Source organism: Camelina sativa, chromosome 20 (genome assembly GCF_000633955.1).
Source record: "Camelina sativa cultivar DH55 chromosome 20, Cs, whole genome shotgun sequence".
Classification (NCBI taxonomy): Eukaryota; Viridiplantae; Streptophyta; class Magnoliopsida; order Brassicales; family Brassicaceae; genus Camelina; species Camelina sativa.
Window position 1 is genome coordinate 28,854,102 of NC_025704.1, and position 9,419 is coordinate 28,863,520.

The following is a 9,419-nucleotide window of genomic DNA, read 5'->3' on the forward strand; positions in this document are numbered from 1 at the left end:
AAAAAAAAAAAAAAAAAAAAAAAAAAAAAAAAAAAAAAAAAAAAAAAAAAAAAAAAAAAAAAAAAAAAAAAAAAACTCACAAAAATTGAAATCGGATTCCGATCAAATGGAAAATAATTGTTGTTTTTTTAGAAAGGAGAGAAAATTGTTTACAGCTTTTCACGGAGCTGGGGGGTATCTTTGGGAGTACCGAGAGTGTTAACGAGTCTTTGAAAGGTGGAGACTCCGGTATTGATCTGGAATATTCCCGAAGCCACGGCTTGCGTCGAATCTTGTCTACCACCACCATTGATCTTCCTCGTCGATCTTCCTCTTCCTGATTCTAAATCTTGAAAACTCATCTTCTTCTTCGTTGAATCTTGAAATATTTTTCACCCTAAATCAAATCGTTCTTTTTTTTTTTTCTCGAATTGCTGAGAATGAAAAAAAAAAGTTTTGGGGGGGTCAAGGCGTGGATCGTGGAGACAGATAGACGAAGAATTGGAAAAAGCGTCAGTAACTGATTAATTTTGACAACAACAAAAAAAGAAAAGGCGATAGAAATATTTTCGTCTTTGATCCTTTATTTTCAATATATTTAAGAATCTACCCTCGTTTGTGGTTTTTCTCAACCAAATTAAACCATTGGTTTGGTTTAGATTTTGGTTTTAGTTTCAGTATTGGTAAAAGCGTCAGTAACTGATTGATTACTAATTGACAACATAAAAGCGATAGAAAAGTTTTGTACTTTTCCTTTATTGATCTTTTAATTTCGTTATATTTATTTAAGAATCTGTCCTCGTTTCTGTTTTTTTTTTTAAATAAAATTAAACCATTGGTTTGGTTTGTTGAGATTTTGGTTTTGCTTTTAGTTTTCAGTTGATTTTGTTTTGGTTCAGTTCAGTTACACTAAAATAGTAAGATCTCGTTTAAATATTTCAATTTGGTTTTTGGTTCAGTACCATTGAAATATGTTAACTTTACTAATAAGCATGTTTGGTACTACTAACTTTACAAGGCGGAAACGGTTCTCACGACCACGTGGAGGACAAATAGTGGTGGATAAAGTGATTATGTCACGTCTTCATATTAAAAACGTACACATTATTGAATAATTTTCATTAGAATTATTTCCCGACAACGAAATAGCTCTAAGCACGACCTTTGTCTCCCTTGAGTTCGCACATTTGAAGTCTCCGACGAGAATAAAACAATCCCGACGGTTAGATTTGTATTTATTCATATTGAATCCGCTTTATTATTCTCCTCGCATCAAATCCACAAACAAAAGTTTATTTGTTCCTTTTTTTTTTTGTTGTTGTCGGCTCCTCTGCTTTCGTTTCAAATTCTTCCGTTTCAATCCGGTTTATAGCGGTTTTCAGCAATGTCGGTAAGATTTTTGATCGCCACGAGGTGAATAGATATGTTCAAATTGGCTAATCGCTAGTTTTAGGTTCAGGGTTTAGTACTAAATCTAATCTATGGATTACTTCTTTGATAAATGTGATTAGAATCGTTAACCTTTGGAGTTTTTATATGTGAAAACAGCTTCTTATTTATATTGCACTACTCAAGTTATCAAAACCTGACAAGTTCGTTAACTTTAGCAATAATGTTTTATCCTCTCTGTTTCTCATTTGCAGATGGTAACTGTCAAAGTTAGCAACGTTTCTCTTGATGCAACAGAACGTGATCTCAAGGAGTTCTTCTCTTTTTCCGGTGATATTGCTTACTTTGAGATGCAAAGGTCGGTTTTTCTTAGACTTACATTCTCATTCGAATTATAAACAACTGTCCTTACATAGTTCATTAAACTGATACTGTTGAGATTGGTTTCTACAGCGAGAATGAAGGTTCCAAATTAGCATATGTCACATTCAAGGATTTACAAGGAGCTGAAACCGCAGTTCTCCTCACAGTAAAATTCACATTCATTTCTCATTCTTATTCAACAAAAGTATATATATTGGCACTTTGTTTCATGTCGATATTGTTTCAGGGAGCCACAATTGTTGATTCATCAGTCATAGTCTCTATGTCACCAAACTACCAACTTCCTCCTGATGCTTTAGCTTCCATTGTATGCTCCTTATAAAAACACAAATCTTAGACCTCAAAACTCTCTTAAGATCTTTTGTGTGATCAAAGTATTTTTTTGATCTTCTCTACAGGAATCATCAAAAGAGAGCAACAAATCACCATCTCCTTCCCGCGAAGATGTATCGGTATTTAGAAAAGCTGAAGATGTTGTAAGCAGTATGATTTCAAAAGGGTTTATTCTAGGGAAAGATGCCATAGCTAAAGCGAAAAGTTTTGATGAGAAGCATCAGTTAACATCAATAGCTTCAGCTAAAGTCACTTCTTTCGACAAAAGAATCGGATTCACCGAGAAACTCAATACCGGGACAACGGTTGTGAGCGAAAAAGTTAAAGAAGTTGATCAAAAGTTTCAAGTCACTGAGAAAACCAAATCAGCGATAGCTGCAGCTGAGCAGACAGTGAACAATGCTGGCTCGGCTATAATGAAAAACCGGTATGTGTTAACCGGTGCTACGTGGGTTACGGGAGCATTTAACAAAGTGACTAAAGCTGCTGAAGAAGTCGGACAAAAGGCGAAAGAGAAAGTTGGTTTGGCTGAGGAAGAAGAAGAGGAGAAGAAGAAAGTGGTTGATGAAGTTGCTGCTAATGTTCATTTGTTTGAAAAACCAAAGGGTTTAGACCAATCAGAACAAGGTTCGAAACTCACTGAATCACAACCGCAGCCACCAAAGGAGTTTACTCCAAGTGTTGCATCAGCTCAACCTTGAGATACATATAAGAAACTTTCTCCAAACGTTTGGAACAAAGAAGCTCACTTTTTAGGACAGAGCTTATATTTTCCAATAACATTGGATTGCAAACTCTTGTTGTTGTCTTTCTCCCTTACAAGAAAATGGTGAAGAAATTTTGGAAAAATGCTTAAATTGAATCTCTTTTTTTTTTGAACATTTATTCGTTTGCTAATTTTTCATTTTGAATGATTCTGTTTAAAATACTCAAATCTTACAAAATTTTGATTGGTACCTTGCATAATAGACTGACGATTCAACATTACATGATGATTTGATTAAATTAATACATTAAATCTTAAATCATGATTTCTGTTCAGCTATTTTGTGGTAATGCAAGTTTATTGACTAAGCTTTAAATGAATTATGATTTTATGTTAATAAGTTATTCTTCGTTTTTTCCAGATTATCTAGTGATTTATCAACTATTTTTAGATTTTCAAACATCAAAATGCAAAATGATCAACCTCAAATTTATTGTTCCAAATTCCAAAAGCTAGATAAGGATGACGATGATAATGCTGATAAGTGAAAACGATTCATGGAAAATTACAAGGAAATAAATTCTCTTTCTGACTCCAACGTTGACTGTACAATTAGATTCTGTATAACATTAATTCGAATGCTTTATGGATAATATTCGAATTACAAAAGTTTATCCACCGACCACTAGATGACAAAAAAACAAAAGTTTCCACTATGTACACATTCGGATGTTTTTTATATACAAACCATCTTATGAATAAATTACAGTTAGTTTGACAAATCATAAGGAAAGTACTATACAGTCGTTATATATACGATGCAGAGTCTCATTAGTTTAAAAGATACCTAGGTAATTAAATATTTTAGATAATAATTTATTAATGATTTAGATTTCTTTAGTGGAGTTATTGGTTTGAGATTTGAATAAAGTTTTAAAAACTTTATGTTATGTAGATTCAGTTGTTATAATATCAAAATTTTGTTAAATTCTAATAAAGTTTTTTTTTTTTTTTTTTTTGAATCAATGTGAAATTATATTAAAAAAATGCCCTTTGTACAATAGTTGCATCTTTATACTGAATAAAGATTGAAGTTATTAACATTTAAATGAATAAAACTAAATTCTCGATCGGAACCATAGTTGGAGACCGTCCTACAACTTGCCAGGGCAATACCGCTGGATGGAGGAGACTTACGAGGCGGTCTAGGATCTGAATTAGCTGAGCCTCAGTGCACGGTTGCTCACCATGGCGTCGCATGTTACGCTCACACCAAATGGTATGGATGGCAGCCTGGAAGACAAGCCGAAGAAGAAATCTTGGAGTGCGTTGAAATGTGGTACCAGAGAGCAGAGATAGGATCTGCTGAAACCTGTTCGTATAGTGATGTTGAAAGAGGGTACGGGTTAACTCGGACCAGATCCGAGATGTGTACACGCAGCCAAAGAAAAGATGCTCCAGCGTCTCGACTTGGATCTGACAAAACCCGTAGGATGGGGTGACACCTCTGTTCCACACCATCATACGGACACCCGTTGTGAGTCTATTTCTTGCAGCAAGCCAGAGAACAAAAGAGTACTTTGGAACAGAGCCTGAGAACCTGACAGCTTCAGACCATGAAACCTATTGGTGAGGTTGACGTAGTTGTGACCATGTGTCAAAGGAGGAAAAACAGGGACGCAATTCTAGTAAAGTTTAATGTTATTAGTTTGTTTTTTGTAAAAAAATTATTTAAAATCTTCACAAATTTGGGTTATTAGATTTAGACTTTTATAAAATCAATAAAAACAAAAAAAAACTAGGATTATTAATAAATTTAATTATTATGTTATTGTTCATATTTTTATATATTTTCTTCACAAAATAAAGTCATGGAAAGTATCACAAAAATACAGAGATTGTTTGGAGCACTTTACAAGATTTTAGAAAACAAAAAAAACAAAATTATAAAATACTCTGTAGCAATCCTTAAAAATCTTTCACTTATTCACTTTTGTTTATTTTGTTGAAATCTTCAAAAAAATTTATAAATTAGAATCCAATAACACCCCTAGCTAATATAAGCATTAATAAGTTAACTAAATATATAATATTAAAGATCTGTTTATTGAATATTGAATTTGTTTGACAATTGAATCTAGGCTAGTTTGGATAGGTACTAGGTAATAAAAGTCTTTGAGAATATAAGTATAGAGTAATTAAAAATAGAGAAAGCAAAATCTCATGGTTTTAGGTAAAATTTGAAATAATCTTACAATAAATCATATCAACTTCCCTAAAATCTATCAAAATTCTAAATTTCTTAAATCCCATAAAATCCTCCAAAATCATGGTTTCAATACACCCCCTTTAATCATTTTATAAAAGTTCACCAGTAGGAAAAAAAATACTATAGAATTTAAAGTTTTATAAACTATTAAATTTTTTAAAAAAATATGTATAGAAACTTGGAAACTAAAATCTAATAAAATCCACAAACAACGATACGTACCTTTTCCACTAAATTGGCTCGTTTGAGCTGATTCTTTGGTTGACAAAAAAAATAAAAAACCCGATATGTAACCAAAACTGGCTATCTATTATATAGTAGAAAATTTCAATGAAGTTGACTCAAGAAAAGAAGGAGAAGAAGAATTTATATTCAACGAATAATAAATAACTTTCATTTAAAGCATCAAAGAATCTCAGGACTATAAATAAGTGATCAAACGATCTTTTGATTCACAAAGTAAAATCAAAACAAGCTTTTGGTGCAAACGTTTCACAAAACCAAACAGGAGAGAGAAAAAACAACAACATGAAGGCCTCCGCTTTCTTCATTGCTGTTTTGCTTATTGCATCATGTAAGTAAATATTGAAATAATCTTAATTATTTATATATGAAGTTTTAACTAAAACATTCATGTAAAGGTATGTTTTTTTAATAAATATTTATATATGGATCTGTATAGGTTCATCATCAGTGATAATGGGAGTACTCGACGACTATCATGAGGACCATTGCCACGACTTTAAGGATTGTTTTATATATTGCAAACGATATGTACCTGAACCAAGATGTATTAAGCATATTTGCGATTGTACAATAAAATCTCTTTCTACCAACGACGAGATTCCTACATCGGCTTCCTCGTCCCATCTGAATAAGTAAAATATGATTGTGATTATATATATGTATCCTGTATCAATGAAATATTTTCAAGTTCAAACTTTAATCTGTTATAATTCATTAATAAAGTAATACGTTTTATGGGGATCGGATAAACTAATCCGTGATGGAACAGCAATAACGTTTGACGAATCTGACTTTTGTTTTTGCTATAAGCCGTTGCTAACTCGCGATAAATCTTCCGTACATCGTAGCATGCATCACAAATCAACCATCGGTTCATGATACAATTAAATTTATGTCCACGTCGCAAGTACAAAAATTCGAAATCTTATGTTAGTCAAGAGTCAAGACTGTGTGAAGGCATACTGTATATAGACTGTCAAAAGGTTTAAACACAATTACTAGCTTTGATTTTCGAAGAGAGGGAATTTTATTATACTGTACTAACATAGATGCCAAACTTTTACATAATAGAGGTTTAGACGCTGCATATATTTGAACTCTTTTCAAATAAAAATTTACTTCATAAAAAGAATCAGCCGATCTTACGTATAAATCATTAAAAAGTATATTTTCAAAAAAGAAGTTTTAAATAATATAAAAGATGATGAGCTAGATATACAACTTATTAATAATTAGATAATTATTATATGCATATATAGTTTATATATATATATATATATATATCATTTAAGTTCTTTTACATATGTAACAACAATCACATATCATAATTATATGACAACCATAAAATAATAACAATATGTTCAAATCTTTTTTCTGGCAACACATTAATTATATAAAAATGAAATCCATGCTAATTATATATATTATGGGATATGATAATCAAGACATTTTAATAACAAAAAAAAACATGTGTATGTCTAGTGATCTGATTAAATTAAAATTCTTAGAAAAAAAAAGATAATTTATCCTATTATATATAGTCATGTGGATTTTTCATTAAAAATTCCATAACCATACAAATTACCTCCGTTTACCCACAAGTCAAAAAAAGGAAGAGAAACAGGATCACTTATAGTTAGTCGTAAGCAAATTGAATATAGTAATCAAAGTATAGTATGAACACAAACAAAATAGCCTTCTTCTTGGCCTTGTTCCTTGTATCAGCCTTCTGTAAGTGCTTAATTACTCGTATATGAATTTTTCATAATACATGTGTCGATATATATATATATATATATTTACAATAAACACACATATAAAAATGTTCATGTTCTGATGGGACGATGGATTTTTAGAGAAATATATATAAGTATTCGATCATAGTTTCTTTGATGCGGCCTTAAGTTCAGATTATAATCAAACTATCAAACAACATCTGTAATCGTCAAAGAAACAAAGGTTTCAGTGCGGTTATAATTCATATATATATACAGATACGTTAAACTAACAAAAAAAAATTGTTTTGGTGTAATTTTATTGTTTGATTGGAATATATTTTGTTTGTCCGAATTAAACACTAAAATTGTTTTTTTTTTTTTAATTTATTTATTCTCTGGATAATTATTTTTTGAAGGTATACAGATGATAGAAAGTAGGGATTGTTACACAAACGACGATTGCAAAGGCGTGCAACCATGTCCAGTGCCTCTTGCTTGTGTCTTTGGCAACTGCATTTGTCCATGGAAAAATCAATCTAAACTCTCAAGTACTTGTCAAATAATATGTGCGCGTTTGAAAAAAAAAGCTATAAATTCTTATGATGCTAGTCCATGTATTTGCATCGATAAGTAAATCAAGAACAGAATCAAGAAATATGTGTAGCAATCAGAACTGTCACCTCAAATAACTGATTGTAAAAATCAGATTGTAACAACAATATAATTAGAATTGTAACCTGAAATAAACTGACTATAAAAATCTATTCTTGTTTCATTTATAAAACCCCTAGACCATAATACTTTTTTCTTTCTTCATCATGACTTTTTCGGTTTTCAGGCATGTATTCCAATATATGATTTTGAGGCAGACACCCCCTTTTGGAAAAGACTCCAATAAAGTTACATAAGCATGACACTATACTTTTAAATTTTAAATTATAGGATGTCAATTTTTCATATTTACATTTGAGATAATATTAAATATATAATTTACATTTGAGATAATATTAAATACATGTATATATATATATATATATCGTAAAACATAGTCAATTATATGTATAATTCATGTTAGTGTTGAACTAAGTTTGGACATTTTTTTGGATGTTTTCTTACAATTTTATTCCACACTATCCCAAGATAGAAAGTGAATTACACAACAACGAAACATATAAAGAATTTAATGAAAAGATTCACAGTGTTATCGAATTCTATAATTTCAACAAAATTTTTCCTTTGTTTTATACCACCGCACTCTCGTCGCAAAGTCTCCAAGTAAGATGCACGTTGTAAGATGGCGCTGAAAGTGAATTACACAACGACAAAAACATTCAAAAGAATCTAGTGAACAGATTTATGCTATAACGAATTCTAACATTTTTTTCTTTTGTTTTATACTGTCGCGCTCTCGTTGCAAAGTCGCCAAATGAGATGCACGTTATAGAATGGCGTTGAAAGTAAATTACACAACGACAAAAACATTTAAAAGAATTTAGTGAACAAATTCATGTGTTACCGAATTCTAACAACTTTTTCCTTTGTTTATATTGTCGCATTCTCGTCACAAAGTCACCAAATGACATGCATGTTGCAGGATGGCGTTGAAAGTGAATTACACAACGACAAAACATTCAAAAGAAATTAGTAGATTTAAGCGTTATCGAATTCTAAATTTTAATAATTTTTTATCTTTGTTTTGTATGTTGCTTTTTATTACAAAGTCGTCAACATACACGAGGTTGTAGGATGGAACTGAAAGTCAATCATATATATAAAAGTAGAGTTTCAGTCTCTCCTTATTGGTCCACTTGGCAATGCAATTCTAACAAAAAAAAAATTATATTAATACACAAATTTATTAAACAATTGATTTTCACATTTAACACACATAATATAAAACTGAAATCTTTATAGCTTCTCCCTATAAATTATGCATTAACTTTATTTCTCCACTAAGTTGTATTAATCAATTGTATTAAAACAAAACAATAAATTAGAATTGTAACTCTCATTTTTCTAAATGTAATTTTTCATCATTTCTCTTCCTATAAATACTCATTATCTTATTCTCTTAGTCTATCACTCTTTCATTCTCTCATCTTCTTCCACTACTCTCAAATCTCTTTTTTGTTTTGTTTTGTTTTGTTTTGTATTTTTTTTGTTATTGTTGTTGTATGGGTTATAAAAAATCAAATCAAATATCATTGTAAAAGCTTAGTTTTAGAGTTTGTATGATATGTATATCTTATATATTTATTTTAATCTTTTAAAATGTTTATCTCCATTTTCTATTTTATATTAACATCTTATAAGTCATTATTTTCATACTTCCTTACAATATTCACCACACAATAAGATCATAAAGTTGAAATGATCCATATGTAATTATCTATTA

At 30.5% G+C, this 9,419-nt stretch overlaps 4 protein-coding genes across 8 annotated transcripts in view; 3 read left to right on the top strand and 1 right to left on the bottom strand.

The window, feature by feature from the left end:
- LOC104771952 (syntaxin-22) overlaps nucleotides 1–492 on the bottom strand; it is a 2,307-nt gene extending 1,815 nt beyond the window's left edge. Inside the window, exon 1 of the mRNA XM_010496577.2 lies at nucleotides 154–492. Within this exon, the coding sequence (XP_010494879.1) occupies nucleotides 154–341 (188 nt within the window). The 5' untranslated portion in view covers nucleotides 342–492. The remainder of the gene's footprint in view (nucleotides 1–153) is intronic.
- Nucleotides 1,114–2,952, top strand: LOC104771953 (binding partner of ACD11 1-like). Of its 5 annotated transcripts, none has more exons than XM_010496581.1 (6): nucleotides 1,114–1,201; nucleotides 1,352–1,392; nucleotides 1,623–1,726; nucleotides 1,822–1,897; nucleotides 1,979–2,059; nucleotides 2,151–2,952. In XM_010496581.1, exons 3-6 carry the CDS (start codon nucleotides 1,623–1,625, stop codon nucleotides 2,784–2,786), a joined length of 897 nt encoding a protein of 298 aa, XP_010494883.1. In that variant the 5' UTR covers nucleotides 1,114–1,201; nucleotides 1,352–1,392; the 3' UTR covers nucleotides 2,787–2,952. The 5 variants fall into 5 exon arrangements, with proteins under 5 accessions (XP_010494883.1, XP_010494880.1, XP_010494881.1 ...); XM_010496578.1 differs by having other exon boundaries at nucleotides 1,352–1,369; XM_010496579.2 differs by having other exon boundaries at nucleotides 1,120–1,201; nucleotides 1,362–1,369.
- LOC104771954 (defensin-like protein 308) lies at nucleotides 5,532–6,045 on the top strand. The gene is made up of 2 exons (XM_019242188.1): nucleotides 5,532–5,634; nucleotides 5,743–6,045. Exons 1-2 carry the CDS (start codon nucleotides 5,589–5,591, stop codon nucleotides 5,940–5,942), a joined length of 246 nt encoding a protein of 81 aa, XP_019097733.1. The 5' UTR covers nucleotides 5,532–5,588; the 3' UTR covers nucleotides 5,943–6,045.
- Nucleotides 6,891–7,770, top strand: LOC109131341 (putative defensin-like protein 303). Its single transcript, XM_019242197.1, has 2 exons — nucleotides 6,891–7,037; nucleotides 7,441–7,770. Exons 1-2 carry the CDS (start codon nucleotides 6,983–6,985, stop codon nucleotides 7,656–7,658), a joined length of 273 nt encoding a protein of 90 aa, XP_019097742.1. The 5' UTR covers nucleotides 6,891–6,982; the 3' UTR covers nucleotides 7,659–7,770.

Bases quoted from the DNA above. Each gene is read 5' to 3' on its own strand.
- LOC104771953 (XM_010496578.1), top strand. The intron at 1,727-1,821 runs GTCGGTTTTTCT...TGGTTTCTACAG, and splicing joins GCTTACTTTGAGATGCAAAG to CGAGAATGAAGGTTCCAAAT. The intron at 1,898-1,978 runs GTAAAATTCACA...ATATTGTTTCAG, and splicing joins AAACCGCAGTTCTCCTCACA to GGAGCCACAATTGTTGATTC.
- LOC104771954 (XM_019242188.1), top strand. From the start codon at position 5,589: ATGAAGGCCTCCGCTTTCTTCATTGCTGTTTTGCTTATTGCATCAT. The intron at 5,635-5,742 runs GTAAGTAAATAT...GGATCTGTATAG, and splicing joins TGTTTTGCTTATTGCATCAT to GTTCATCATCAGTGATAATG.
- LOC109131341 (XM_019242197.1), top strand. From the start codon at position 6,983: ATGAACACAAACAAAATAGCCTTCTTCTTGGCCTTGTTCCTTGTATCA. The intron at 7,038-7,440 runs GTAAGTGCTTAA...TATTTTTTGAAG, and splicing joins GTTCCTTGTATCAGCCTTCT to GTATACAGATGATAGAAAGT.